This window comes from Tachypleus tridentatus, chromosome 4 (genome assembly GCF_004210375.1).
Source record: "Tachypleus tridentatus isolate NWPU-2018 chromosome 4, ASM421037v1, whole genome shotgun sequence".
NCBI classification, from domain to species: domain Eukaryota; kingdom Metazoa; phylum Arthropoda; class Merostomata; order Xiphosura; family Limulidae; genus Tachypleus; species Tachypleus tridentatus.
Window position 1 is genome coordinate 61,766,967 of NC_134828.1, and position 16,395 is coordinate 61,783,361.

General features: G+C 33.7%; 1 protein-coding gene across 1 annotated transcript in view; it reads left to right on the top strand.

The window, feature by feature from the left end:
* The first annotated feature begins 10,916 nt into the window (after window positions 1–10,916).
* LOC143249256 (GTP-binding protein Rheb homolog) overlaps window positions 10,917–16,395 on the top strand; it is a 35,102-nt gene continuing 29,623 nt past the window's right edge. The window contains exon 1 of the mRNA XM_076498778.1: window positions 10,917–11,063. Within this exon, the coding sequence (XP_076354893.1) occupies window positions 11,015–11,063 (49 nt within the window). The 5' untranslated portion in view covers window positions 10,917–11,014. The remainder of the gene's footprint in view (window positions 11,064–16,395) is intronic.

Genomic DNA, 16,395 nt, shown 5'->3' on the forward strand with positions numbered 1-16,395 from the left:
CATTCTTTATCGAGTAAACCTAAACGTTAAAGAATTATATTATCATTTTTGTTTCAAATGCTAGGAGGCTACTAGCTCAAGATACAATGTTTACTGGCTGAGAATAACGTGTGCTTTGAACATGTTTATTCAGAAATGCAAAACAGTTCCATTTCTTAACTCATTACTTCAACATAAGACAGTGCTATAAAAAGATTTCATTACTTTTTAAAGCAACATCCAAAACAAAATTCTAATTTGCAGATCGCAATTAGATTGGGTGTTGTAGACTGACATTTTTGAAGCTGCAAATAAACTTACCTTAAAAGAGAGGTCCATTTTAATTTATAAAATATCCCCTTGATGTTCAGTGGTAAAGTTGAAATATTGAAATCTTTGCGCTTAATCAAACAAAACAATTCATGAAATTATTTTCAAGCAAACTACTAATTACAAAGTTCTTCATGTAACTAATTTTTTAAATGAATAACACTTAAATTAGATCCGTATAAACACAGTTTCGGGATCTAAATTCGACTTAGTTAAAACATCCTATACTATTTAAACTTCATGTTGGAAGAGTCCAATTCGTTTCCCAGATTCCAGCAAAAATGAAGTAAATACAAGGGAAAAAAAATCTATATTTACAAGTTACTGAAGAAGACAACTTTATTTTGATATATATATATAAAACAACAAGAAAATCGTATACTCCTAAAGAATTACTTTCATGAAAGGTAAAATCCTCTCCCAAAAATGCTTAAAGCTACTCCTTGATTTTTTTCAGTTTATAATAAAATATTAATGTCTTCCATAATTTTAGCAATAGCTCCACATCAGAAAGTAGATGTTTGCTTTGTTACCTCCATTTGTGCCTACTATATTGGCAAATGACACTCTGGTTTCTTATTTCCCTGCACTCGCCCAGTCATCTTCAAACATCTCTTGAATAGAAAATGGAAAGCTGTTCTTGTTGCTTCTATTTCTTTCTTTCTTTTTTTTTTTAGCTCACTGTAACGACGGTTGCTATCAAGTTTCTTTAGTTCCCTGCACTCGTCCAACCACCACTAAGATTTCGCTAATAAAAAGAGGAAACAGCTCAATATCATGAGTTGGCGTCCTTGTTGACCCATTTTGTCCACTGTAGTGACAGCGACTACGAGGCAATCTTAGTCTCTTGCGCTTGCACTGCCATCTCAGAAGCATTTCGCCGATAAAAAGGGAAAGGATTAGCCAGTTCTTCATAAATAAGTCTGCGGGTATTAAAGAAAAATAAAATGATGACAAGCTGTCACACTCGTATTTAGTAGCTATTCCTCTTGCAGTGAACCATAAATACCATAACTTGGTCAAATCCCTTACTACAACTGACTGTGATGTCGTCTTATACCGCTTTATTCTACTTGTTAAGCATAGTAAATCATTCTTTCTCTTTTCAGGATGCCACTCAAATATTTTCCTGGCGTTATTAGTGTAGTATTGGTTGTACTACATGTTTTTCCACTTCTCTGAAGTTAAAAGTTACGTTCAGAAATTGTTTACTCTACAGTTTGGTATCCATCTTCTGTTAAGCTGCCTTTATGTGTGTGTACCTTCGAGAATAAATTTCCAACTGCCCATCAGAGAATCTTGGTAGCTTCTTACTCTTCAACCACGTTCATATTGTTATTGTAGTCACTCTACCCATTTTCTGTATTTTCTTGGCTCATTTCCTATTCATTTCTAAATTTATATTTCACTTACACAGTTAAAAACTCAATATTAAATAATAATTTTATACAATCATCATAAAAAAATATTTATATTCTTTTAGGTATTTCTCCCTACAGCGATATTTTCTAGTAGAATATTCTTCATCACCAATGCTCCCTAATTACAGCACTATTTGATTCCAATGAACTTTCTTGCAAAATTAACCCCTTTATTTCAAACCTAAGATGATTCAACTTGTAAGACTAAGTCTTAAACTAAATTCTAATATTATTTTTCTAATGTTGTATTTTATATTATACATGTAGTCTCAAAATCTTTCCGGGACCCAAACAAGGAACTTTGCATTGCGTTCTAATGTTCTGTTTCATACACTACATACATACAGTTTCAAAACTTTCCAGTACCTAAACAAGAAGCTATACATTATTGTTACGTTTTGTATTTTTGAACACTACATTCATTTTCAAGAATACTTTATTCCAGCTGACATGTTTTAAATTTTTTCCATCTCTTTTTTTAACTTTTACTTTTCTTTACCATTAAGTTCTCGATTCCAAACTTTCTTTTATTTAGAACCAGCTAACCATATGCCAGTAATAAAATTCCTCGTATATCCTACGTTTAGTTTCACTAAGTATTTTTTTTTCATTTTTCTTTCGTTTCTCTATCATCAGCTAGGAAATACAATTTAATACCAGAACAGGAACCTGTTCATAAGATTTTCTTTTTCTCCATTTGCTAATGTTACATGAAATTTCTCTTCTTCTTTTGGGGTCCTTTACCTTCACCAGAGGAATTAGTTTCTTTGGAGCTGTTATCACTGAGAGCATAGTCAATAGGATCTCTGTTCCTCAGATTCATGTTCACTGGAAGCATCAACTTCGCCAAAGATATCTATTTTAGTGACATTGTTTCTACACTTGATTGTCACACTCAGTGGTGTTTCATACTTCTCATATATCATTATTCGTAAATTTCAGAATTAAATATTCGAGTGAATACTTCATATCATCGATAATACTCACGTAAAACGTAACCACACAGTAGTGTATTATATTAACAACTGAGCCAGTATTCGACTGATGGTGAATTATGCTGAGCTTCTACTTGGTTTGTAAGTACTGTACCTTCAAAAGAACCCGTTTTTAATGTGTGTGGGTGTTTTTTCACATTTCACCTATCCAAACATTTCCTGTGGCTACATTACAGCATACACACCGGTAAGCGACACATAATTTCATCATACAGCGAAGAAGATAAAACTGTAGAGGTCTTGAATTTGGCATCACAAAACTTCCTGTTTCATTCAAAGCCACCATATAGGACGTCATACACTTCCACCTATCGGTCAGCTGCAATCCACATCAATACACGATTTGGCAAAAGATACCGATTCGAAACTCAACTACTATTCAATTTCCTGATATATATCTGACACTCAAAGTAACACTATACTAAAATTCGGATAAGTGTTTCCAATAACTCAGACGTGATAATTCAGTCTATATGAAACGAAAATGTATTTTGTTTTTTGTCATATTGTTCTCCCATTTGTTAATACATATATGCATGTGTTCATGTATATATACATATCCCTATTGCAGCACTGTCAAAATTAAGCTCTACTAAACTGAAGTTACTAATCATCCATTTAGTTTATCAAGAAACATTTATTTCTCAATCAGTGACTATTTTGTTGAAGGTGGTCTTAGTTATCGAGCAACACAATACTTTATACATTTGTAGGTTATGTATAATCATTTCAGCATTTTAATTTGAAAATCACCACTTAAACCAAGGAAAACTTAATCTTTCCATGGAAAAATACTACCTCAAAATTGCAAAAGAAATGTTCAAGTGTATTAAAACATGGCTCCAAACTATAATAATATGATTTGTAACAGGCATGTACGTATAAACTTGTTTATTTGTTATCCTAATTTTTTTCTTAACGACCGCCCCAAGGTAGCTCATTTACATTTATATATACAAGATTTAAGGGTAATAAGAAATCTATCGGTCTATCTACACCGTCTTATCCATTATAATACTATAAAATAAAATAATATATGAAAAGCCAGCTCTTATCACTCAATTATCTATCAAGTCTTCTCCTAAATTCCCTTAATTTAAATGCGTATACCACATCTGAAGACAACCCATTCCGAAAGCCAACTACCTTGTTAGAAAAGTAAAATTTTCTTAGCTATATTTGTGTCCCATAGTCCGACCATTTTCACAATTAAATACGATAAAAATATGTATCAACATTACCAATTCCCTTGACAATCTTAAATACCTAAATAAAATTCTCTCTAACTCTTTTTTTTTTTCAAGATAAAATAATTTCAAAGATCTTAACCTGTCCTCGTACGACAACCTTTCCATCTCAGATATCATCCAAGTAGCTCTTCTCTGAACAGAACCGTAGATCCTTGGGGAATGGGGGGTAATTCCCCCTTCATTTTAGGTGGGGGATTGTGCATACAGTCATCCCTCCTACAGTTTGGTCTGTTAAATTGTTTTATTGCATCACAGGCCTACAAATTGTGTATTTGTTCTTGTGATTTTCGTGTTCTTACCAATCGAATTACATAATCAGGCCTATATGTAGGCTTTTTTCAGTAGCCGAAATATACATCTTTAATACAGCCGTGCTTCTAAGCCTTTCGATCTAAGCGATAGTTCGTAAGTATCAGCCAGTAGGCCTAAGTATACTTGCAAGCACTATCACAGAATCTACCTACGTCTCGTACGTAGTGTAAGATTAAGTAAAATTTTCATCACAACAGATTGAACAGAGCATGAAATTCGAAAATATTACTCCCAAGCGTAAACTCCTGTGATTTAGATCTGGCAGGCCATTGTAGCTTGTAGCTGCATCAATCTTATGTGTATATTGTGCGGTTTTCCTACGCCATTTGTTCTTATGCATGTCTAGCCGGTTTATTGTCGAACGCCTTACTCTCCCCAGCTACCGAATACGCTGACCATAGTGTACGTTTAGTGTACAGTTAACGACAGGTTCGGGCCGCTCGTATCCAGACGCGCCCTACATCACTCCTCTCCGCTCCCTTTAGTCTGAGCCTGGATTTTACAACAAGGCACATAAGACCTGTGTTTGTGGCCCTCATTAATCCATGAAATTTCAGATTATCGCCGCCCTCTAATAAAGTACTGGTGCCTTATGGTAAAAGAACAATATATTCTCTTATCATAGATAGTAAAAATATTGTATTTTCTTGTATAATTAGAACACGAAAGGAGCGATTTCAACGGCCTAAAGCCTCTACTTGAATTGTATTGCTAGTTTTTGTTTAGGTGTTTTTATTTAATAGACGTGCTTATAGACATTATATCACAACGTGTTTGCCTTTTGATGAGCTTTAACAGGAATATAATATATTTGTGATTATTTAAGTATTTTTCGTGAAACTTGCAATTACTTGTGTTGTAACTAGCACACATTATTGTCCCAGCGATGCCCAGGCGGTCAGTCGGCTCGGTAGTCATTGTGAGGTTCGCGCGTTCGACTTAATTACATTGTACAGTTCAGTGCTACTTCCATTCTGTTCTATCTTCGTTCGTCGTACGTTAGAGTTTTTTTTCAATAAAGACTGTATTTTAGCCTGTTGAGTCATCTGGGAAACAGATTCCAATTATGACAAGCAAGCGTCTGAAACTTTCCGATATTAGACAGTTCTGCAAGCCAGTTACTAATTACTACAAGTGACAATGCAGATGCAGTTAATCCAACAACCTCAAGCAAAGGAATAGAAACTTGCCATGCAGAGGAAATACCATGTCCATCAGAGGACGAGTTTGAAAATGCTTGTGCAATTATTGCACATCATGAACCACCAGATAGTTGTGAAACAAGTTTGTGCAGTAATGAAAAATTTAACACTCCACAGATACAGTGTGGAAAGCCATATCATCCAGACGCACAACTAATACCCCAACAGAAAGCAAAATCTCAAAATATCAACTTCCAGGGCAAGTGGTTGATGAGTTCCCATGGCTGCACTTCGACAATCAGACTCAAAAAGTCACATGCTTTCATTATGCCAAGGAGGAAAATAGAGGCCTTTTTACAGGGAAATTGGAGAGGCCAGTGGAGTATACCTTCATATTCACCGGTTTTTGCAACTGTAAAAAGGCAAAACAGAAATTCAACGAACACCAATCCTCCTCTCAGCACAGATTCGCTATATCTCCAGAAGGTTCACTTGATGTAACTCCAGTGCCTGACCAGTTACATGATGGAAAAAAGAAGCAGCAGGAAGAATGCAAAAGAAGTCTAGCCAAAATATTTAGAAGTTTACGTTTCTTACTGCGTCAAGGCTTAGCATTACGTGGACATACTGATACGGAGGGGAACTTTCTGCAGTTAACGACGCTCCTGGAAGAGGAAGATCCTGAATTGACGGCCTACTTGTTAAAGAAAACCACAATCACATCACCCCAGGCTCAGAATGAAATAATGGAGATGTTCAGCCATCAAATACTGAGGAATATAGCACACAAAGTGCAGCAAAGTAAAAACTTTGCATTAATGGTTGATGGCACTCAAGATGTTACAGGTGCCGAACAGGAAGCAATATGTGTACGATACGTAGATGAGAACCTTGACGTTCATGAGACATTTCTTGGTTTGTACAGTGTTTCCAATACAACTTGTAAAACAATATCTTCGACTATACTTAATGTGCCGACTAGACTCAATTTACCACTGTCAGGATTAAAAGCACAAACTTATGATGGAGCCGCTAACATGAGTGGTGCGTACAGTGGATACCAGGCAAAAATAAAAGAGAAGCAACCGTCAGCTTTGTTTTTTCACTGCGGAGCACACAAGTCTAATTTAATAATGCAACATGCAGTTTAAGCTTGTGAATGTGTTCGAGATTCTATCCAGTGGGTACATGAACTTGCTTCAGAGGTCAGGCAAATATAAGACAATCTTTGAAAATGTTATATCGTCAGACAGCCACAATGGTCCAGTTAAATGCATGCGCCCACTCTGTCCAACACGCTGGTTGTGCCGCCTATCTGCAGTTACATGTGCTAATGATCACAACAGTGACATTGTTGATTCTTTGTCTGAATTAGCAAATGAAAAATCAGATTTAGCAGTGAAAGCACGAGGTCTGCTGGACAGATTTGACAAAGGAAAGACAGTTTTAGGATTGTTGATGGCTCAGCGTCCATTAGCTGTATTAGAGGAACTAAACCGTGCATTCCAAGCAAAATCAGCGACAGTATCTGGAATGATTGAAGCATCTGCAATAACAGTTGAGCAGTTGCGGGTATTGCGAACAGAGGAAAATTACAACAAGATATTTGATGAAGCTGAGAAAAAGGTAACTTCTCTGGATATGGTGCCTATTGAACTACCACGCGTTTGCAGACCCCCAGAAGGATCACAGATGATGGCTCAGCACACCATTCTGCAACAACTAGAGATTACTACAGAAGCCAATATTTTGAATTTGAGGACACAATAATAGAACATCTGACCACTAGATTTAATGCAGACAACAATGACTTGAGGCAATATCTGGCACTTGAGAACATGATCACATCTGGCAAGATTGACAACTCGGTTATAAACTTCTATCCAGAAATCTCTGCACAACGGCTCGAGTTTCAGTTGTCCATGTTCAAAGGAACAACAAAAGCAGTATATCTGAAAGGTGCGAAGAATGCTTACTGTAAAATGCATGAAACAAGCCAGCAGATGTTTAGTAAAGTGTTTCTTCTCATGAAAATTTTGCTTGTATGTCCAGTTTCCAGCTGCGAATGTGAACGCAGCTTTTCTGCATTAAGACAGTTGAAGACGTGGTTAAGGTCAACTATGTCTCAGTGCCGCCTCAACCATGTAGCAGCTTGTCACACTCACAAAGACGAGGTCGACAAGATAAATATAGAAGAGCTTATGAAAGAATTCATGAACAGATCATCACAAAGGAGGTCTACGTTTGGGAACATGTAGACTAAAGGACTAAATGAATCTTACTTCAATGGAAAGTATGAATAATTATGTGCTGCATTGTATTGATGTGTAATTTTCAAGAGTTCTCAAAGACATTTTAATTATTTTTATCAAACAACATGAAGAGTTTTTAGTAGATATAAACTTATCAAGGGTAATTACTAATTTTATTAATATTTGAAAACGTAATTCATGCAATGAAAGTTATTAGTAACCTTGTCAAGAATAATGGCCATCGTTTATACTGTACAGTGTGCAGGAATAAATTCATGTGACAGTTAATTTGTGACACATTTGTCTTTATTCTATTAACATTTTGAAAACTGTTCACAACACCTCACTTATACAAACCTACATAGAAACCTTGAAGTATCGTGGCAACAAGATTACTCTGTGACTGCATGTTTACAGCTTTCAAGTTCACGTAATCAGAGATTACCAATTTGCAAATTCAACAGTCCACATAAGTGATTGCAAAAATCATCCCCCCCCATCGGGTGTAAAAAATCTACGCCCCTGTACAACAATGTAATGTACATTCAAAGTAAGTCTTAAAACATGTAACACTGAAAATCGAGTTTCGATACTCACGTTAGCAGAACAAAGATGACTTATTGCGTAGTTTTGTGTTTAACAACAATTAAAATAAATTAATATTATACAACCACAAAGAAATGATAGTACTATGTGAATAATTGCGACTTCTATTCTTTTGTTAACAATATAGTAAATTTGGCAGTTTTTATGCTTTTATATTGATTGCTCCCGTACACGGAATATACTCAACCACTTATGCATGTTTTTCAAGGTCCGTTATTTTCAAAAGTTGTCGTTTTTCTCCGTGATGTTGAGCATCACAGCAAGTTAAAAAATTCTCCAAGTAGAAGTTATAATTCTAAACTTGTTTTAGATATATATTCAAATTAACATTTATCAAAGTCAATTAAAATAGACTGTAAGAGCTAGAGAGATAATTAATGTTTTTAGATGGTTAGAAAAAGGTTGTATTTGGTTATTTACTTGTGGCTGTATATATTACTTGATTCGAAGTATCTTAATTACAAAACTGCGAGGCTTCTATAGTAACTAAATCAGTTTGGAATAATCTGTTTTAAAGTGTCTAAGTATAAAATCTTTTGCTGCTTGGCAGAGGTTGTGTTGTTTCCTATGCAGCTACAATTAGATGTGTTTGAAGTACCCAATTCGTAAAATAGCATGGCTTTAAAGGGATCCACACTATTGTAATTTTGAACCTCTATTATGTGCAGTCTTTTAATATCCACAAAATCTGAGACTCGGGTATGTTGTTATGTGTACCTAGAAACGTAAATTATGTAAGTGAGTGTTAAATATATGTACATTAAATTTTAATTTTTCATGAGTGTTATGTTTGAAGAAATACGATCAGATAGCAAGAATACCTCATTCGCAATTTCCTCGTTGATATTCAATTTTTGGTACCAATTTGATAGTTATAAGCAAAAATAATAATAAATTGTTGATGAAATATATCAATCAAAACATAACTTTAAAATTTTTTCTATATTATGTAACAAGTAGCTCTATTTTTACAGACGATCAAATTCACGATCTCTTATTTTCTTTACATTTTCACAATTGGAAATGCAATGTTAGAGTACTCTAATATGATTAAGTGCTAGTTTTCTCAGCTTAATACCAAGATATTCTAGCACCCTAAAGTAGGATTATTCCCAAGTTTTAGAAAAAGATACAGATAAAACTGAAGGTTGGTACAACATCACATTCTTTAAACAGTGATAGGTAACATTTCTAATATTGTATGTTTTAATGTTTAAGTGTTCTTTTATTTAATTGCAGAACCTTCGGTTGTTAGATCCAATATATTTCTGGTTACAAAGGCAAGGTACTACCAATACATCTTCAATTAAGAAAATATGGATAAAAGAATAGAGTGAGATCTTAAACTATAAATATGAGATATATTAAAAGCCATCACAGTAAATGTTAAATATTTACTAGCGGTAAAATGTACCACGGGTATGTGAAATAGAACCATACGAAATCAGTCCTCAATAAAATTCGTTTACTGATACAGATTTTAACCGTGCTGCTTTTCAATTACCTTTACATTATTTAACTGAATAGTATTATTGTACACACAGTTAAAGACTACCGTGGTTCGAGTCAGTCTAGAAAAACCCTAACTTTGTACTTACATTGATGCTACATATCAGTAGATTTATCTTTGGACAAAGAATATAATATCTCAGTGAAGAATATAACCACAAACAATGACGTCTATGGACGACTAGGATACATGGGCAGCATTGATTGTAAGCTAGAGAAGGCTTAATCTCCCCAGAAAACTGTCCCTCACAGTGAATTATTCTCATCAAAATAAAACATATTGTACAGATATGTGAAGAGAGAACGAAAGAACATTACGTTTGTCACTAATAAAAGTTTATTTACACAGGAGCTAGAACATACACTATTCAAACAAAAGGCGTGTGCAGCGCTTATGGTAAAACAATTCAAGTTCCTCTTAAACATTATGAACATAGAAACCTCTAAACCGTAATTCGTGATTTTGAGCCCCTACTGATGAAAAACAGCTTTGAGGTATATTAGTGAAACTTTACCCAGTTAATCTTTTATTTTTGATTCATTTGAAATCATGATGTATATACACAAAGGTTATTAAATGGTTTATTAGACGATGTAGGATCAGCAAAATAACATAAATCGTTCCATTAAACCTATTCATTGTCTTTTTTTCAACTCCTCACTTTAATAGTTAATTTTTAATGAGTTATTAAGTTGTTGTCATCAGTTCACCTTTACTATAGCTAGAGCAGACAAATATCTGTTGACTGACCCGATAAACAAATATTTTATACGAACGATAAAGAGTTGCTGGGTATAATCCAGTGGCTGAGGAAGGTTTAGTTGGTTTGTACTTAAGCACAGAGCTATTCTAGCTGTTTTTCCCCTTTTGACTATAATAAACATTCGAAAAAGGTATTCTAGGTCAAGTTTTAATGACTGTGTTACAGATAGTCTGCAATCACTTGAATATTAAACGTATAAAATGTTATCTAAAGATAAAAAGAGCAATTATATATTTAAGTCAACTTTTATGCGCTATTATATGATACAAATAAAACAGACATCTAAATTAATACCATTAATATTAATTTTTGAAACTCAATTATTGTTTTTAAGTTTTCTAACGCTTTTTGTCACCAGAAGAGGTCTATTATGGCAGGCTTACCTTTTGATGCATGATAGTGTAGTGGTCTTACCATATTTAAATTACGTTTAGTGAAAAAGAATAAAGTAATTATGGCTCCAAGACAAAGAAAGATTGCTATTATGGGTTTTCGATCTGTCGGTGAGTGTCTTAAGGTTATAGGAAAGTGTATTTAAGATTCTTAAATGGTAATTTCATACAGAGTATTACGACCGTTTATATAATAATAATACTAATAGTTGTGTTCTTAACCCTAACTAGTCTAGTGAAGGAAACGAACACGTTCTCCGAATCTCATTCTTACTATATCGTGTGCCCAGTTCATAATTTTGTGATGACCCATTGCAAATACAATTTTTTTCCATAGTTAAATTTTAATATGTGCAGTTATTAAAATAGTGGATTAAATATCTATAACCTAGGTGGGTCCGTGCAGTGAATTGAAGTAAAATAATAATCAGTGCGATATCGATAAACCAAGTAGATTGATTCAGAATAGAGCTAATCTGCTCATCAGTACAACACTATACAAAAATAAGCAAAGGCCTTTTGATATACATAACCTAACTTCACCAGTATTTACACCAGGAAATGTGATCTATATTTATTTACTTTTACAGCAAAATTAAATGCTAATGATCACGTGAACAACCAATTGGCAGTATTGCCTAAACTAACTGCTTTAGATCTCACGAATTTAAACACAAGTACTGATTGGTTGAATTGGGAAAAAGAAGAAGAAAGGGGTTTGAAGTTAGTAAACTGTTGTGCAACTTTAGTACTTCATTCCTGAAAAAACATTGTGTTCTCCATTAAAATACTAGAAATAAAGTTTGACTTAGAACTTAGAGAAATCCAAAACAGTTCTGGGCTTCTAAGAATCCACAACTGTTCTGGATCTGAATTCTGTTTAGCACAGCCTTATACATGAATAAAATGGGATAAAATAATAGGTGCCACAATGACATTTCTTAGTCACCATGGCAGTCAGGATTTGTATAGACCTGCTCTTCTCTCTTTGTTTTATAATAGATATTGATTTTTTTCTTGCCAAGTTATAAGGTTACACACCACATTAACCCTTATTAACCAGTGGATCAGGGTTTAAAGGATGTCATTGCATTTGTTGACTTGGACTTAAAAATTTATTGAACAACTATTTTATGAGTTAATATCAATGTTTGGAATCAAATTGTAGATTATAATTCAAACTTTGATATATATATGAGATAATTTTTTAATTTAAAAGTAAACATTAAAAAGGACACATAAATATTTTGATTTTAGTGATTCATGTGGTAGTTGAATGCAGCACTAGTTAAAATTAAATGTTTATGATGTCAAAATGCTAAATCTATAGTTTTGTACAAATTAGGGACTCAAAATATTAATATTTACAAGCTAGAACTTAAAATACGAGCCTTGTATTTTTTTATTTTGCTGAGATACAGCTTTTGCACTGAGTCAATCATGGTGGTTTCATTCAGCTTTTCCATTTTTTGAAATGGTCCCTTATGTACTATTAAGACAGTATACAACATGTAAATAACCAATCAACAGCTTAAAATGTCCTCTTTCTAGTTTGCTCAGCCATTTTAATTTGTGAAAAGGCTACCACATTTTTCTCAACTGAGATTTCATGAAGCTAAGTTACATCTTTAGTCTGCTCAGAGTTTCATATTTCTTTTAAATCTAAGTTACTAAGCTTAATAAATTATAGTGCAATTATATGGTATCAGTGTAGTTATTTATGATTTTTACTGGTTATTCAACTGTAGATAAAACTTAAAAAATAGTTTTGGTTAATATTCTCATGCAAAATTTTAAGAGGGTTAGTAACCTATGTCCAGCAGCGGTTGATTACAAAGGTCATAGCAAGAAGTGATGAATGTTTGCTTTACTTTTAGAATTATTTTACATTTTAAGAAAAATAAGTTTAATTTATTTTTAAAAAGCAATAATCTATATACACATATAATTTGTAGTAATTGAAATGTGACTATATTACAAATAATAGTCCATTAAAGCACAGCCAAGACAGGGCCACTTTTTAAAGACTATATGTCAGTTCCATACTGTTGGATATGGTAACATGAATGCACATTCACCACATCAGTGCAATGTATGTAATGTTAGTTAGGCACAAATAGAAGGTCAGTATAGTAAAACAAATAATAAATACATAGTGTTATGAGACTTGAGCTACTTAGACTAATTATTTGAATAATTGTGTTGTAATATGTAATTGTTCTAGCATGAAGAAAAGCATAATTTATATTTCCTAATTTTTTATGATAGTTGAGATCAGTCAGTTGACAGACACCATATAATTAGGGTATAGAAAATAACAAAATATAAAATCTTGTCGAAAACAAACATTTGAAACATATTTAGTAATGAAACAGACTTTAGTAAATCTTTAGTAAAAATATTTCATTAAAGAATTTGATATTTTGTGTATAGAAAAACTTGTAATTTTTCAGTAATGTAAGTCTACTGTATTTTGTGAAGAAACACTATAAAAAGTTAGTGTAAATACTTAATTTGTGCAAATAGACTTCTGTCTATTATACTGAGCCCATTGAAAAAGGGTTGAACAAGCTGCTATGTAACCAAACCCTGCAAGAATTGGGAGAGTACAGAAAGTGTTAAGCTCCTCTGTTCTTGCTGCATGTCTGGTATTGAGGTTTTCTAGAAGACTGGTTTGGAAATGTGTGTATATTGTCTCTCCCAGGCTCCACTCTACAAGAAAGAAGTACATCACTAGGTGTATGCTAGTAGATTAAATGTTAACCCTTACTTCCCCAGTTCTAAGCTAATGTTCCACATTGAATCAGTATAATCTGATTAGTATGGAACAGTGAGAAGTATAGATGGAGCATTACCTGGAAGTGTAATACAGGTTAACCTGATATGTTAACCTTACTACAAAGTCTTGCCCAACCCATGCCTATGTTTTAACAGCTGACCTCTTATATTCTATCCCCCAGTGCAACACTTTAGCACTGTTTTGATAATATTAGCTCAAACACATTTATTTGGTAACAAGTATTCTGTACTTGAGATGGCATGGGCTCCCATGTTGTGAAGTTCATTAAGATCAACCACCCAGTGGGTGATGCACTGATTTGGGGTTTTTATATTATATGCTTTCAGAAAGGAACTCATCTTTGTATCTTTATATGCAAAATTTTTAAAACATTGTCTGTAATATCCACCATAAAACAGGGCAGCAGCATCCAAAGATAGCAAGTCAGGATTCATTTTTCTTGTATTATGCATGAGTATCATACATATTTGCATGTGTTTGTATTTTATGTGGCAGTAAATGAGTATAATACATGCAATGGAGTATAACATTCTTCACTGATAAACTAGTGTTTGCTGTAAGTGCTACAAATTTAAATCAGTTTTGTTTAATCTTCCAAGACAAAATTTCCATGCAACTTCCCCATATTAATAAAAGAGGGGAACTTTTTTTTCCCAATGTATCATGGTAGGCTGTAGATGTAGAAAATTTCAATCAAACTTTTTTCTGCTTATGTTGATAGTGCTGACAAATTTTGAAGGTGTCTTTTTTTTGTAACTATGCTGAGGAGTATTTAAATACAGATTTGACTGATCCTTTCTAAAATGCATATACTTTGACAACATACTTAAGATCATAGCAGTTAACAAAATCAAATTAATAGGACATTTTAACTTTTTATATTATCCCTTAACTCTTTAAATTTTAAATGAGTTATATAAGAATCTTCCAAAATACTAAAAATTTCTGACACTAACATACTTTAAAAAATAACAGGTAAAGTTTCAGTTGCTGTGCAAGCATTTTTTAACGTCTTACTAAATCTTTTTTAATGATAGAAGTTTTATTCTCTAGAAATTTCTCAAACTTTTGTCAAACAAATAATTTTCCAACATAAAGACAAAATATTTTGTACTTTTACGTAACCCTGGCATTACTGCAGTGTACTTGTTTGGCACTATAGTACCTCCCCTTGTAGGGATCCATGGTGGGTGGGGTCAGTGGGCACTGAAATGGATACCCTTCTTTCTAACAAAATAAATAAAAATGAAAGAATTGAAAGAAAAGAAAAACAGATCATTTGAAAACAACCATGCATGAACAACTCTATTGTATAGTCAACATTACAGCCAGATTCTACACCTCAATTTCTGATTCTACATTTCTTATCTAAGAAATCCTTGGTGCATACGTCTCCATTTTTCATTCAGAAGAGATTAGAAGGACTTGCTGGCTCCCCAAAGTCAGTAAAGAAGTTGTGTTCTAGAGACATTTTGGTGGACACGTATTTACCACAGCATAGCAAACTCCTCTTGAAATCAAAAACCATTGGGGATATGCCCATTGAGGTTACTTCCCATGAGACTTTGAATTTTTCCAGAGGAGTAACAGTTGAGAGGGATTTAAAGAACTTTCCTGAGTTGAAAATCATCGCTGGTTTCTCCAGCCAAGATGTTACTACGGTATGCCAAACCTTCACTCATAAAGAAAGAATTATGAACCCTACCAATGTTCTGATACTAATGTTTACATCATCTTGTTCTCCTGCCACAATCAAAGCAGGTTATCTGAACTGCAAGGTGTGGTCTTACATTCGTAACCCTCTCAGATATTTCCAGTTTCAGTGGTTTGGTCACTCAAAAACATTTATGTCGTGGTTTTTTGGTATGTCCTTGTGGTGCTAAAGGCCATGATGCTTATAAGTGCAACCTGGAACCACACCCCTCTTGCTCTATTTCTTGCCCTAAATAGGTAAAAGAGAAAGAGGTGCAATGCTTGAAGACTGTTAATGATATTACCTACTCAGAGCCTTGGAAGTTATTATTCCCAACTCTATCTGTCCCCATTAAGGAAAATGAGAAGAAAAGTGTTCTTCAGTAAATGGCATAAATATAGTCAAAACTAAGTGAGTAAGAGGCCAAAATCATGATAAAATATGAAACAAATTATTTAGATAACAATATACAAGATATAAAGAAGCTGTCTTTATACAGATTCTGTATGTGTTCTTGCAAACTTGGCAGTTTTGTAATGATGCATATAAACATCCAGGTATCATGGTGTGGAACACAGATGAGAGCATGCACACGGATCTGGCAATTGTTTGAAGTACATGGGATATTCCTGCATATTGCAATTGAGGGAAACATTTTTGGTAGATGTGGAGCAAATATGAATTTTGCAGTCAGAAGGTATGAATGTTTATTTGGATATATCCAAACTATGCAGCAGAAGGATTAAGCATGTATTTCTTTTTAATATAGCTCACTTCTTGTTGAAATAATAAGCTCTTGTTAAGTAAGCCAAGCTTAATGTGTAGTTATGCAACTGTCAAAAGAGCAGTGAAAATGTGGTTTTGTGATAAACTTAATTTTACATTCATCCTCAATTTTTCACAAAAGCATCAAAGAACAGTGATACCAATTCTTTCTATAATTCAGCATT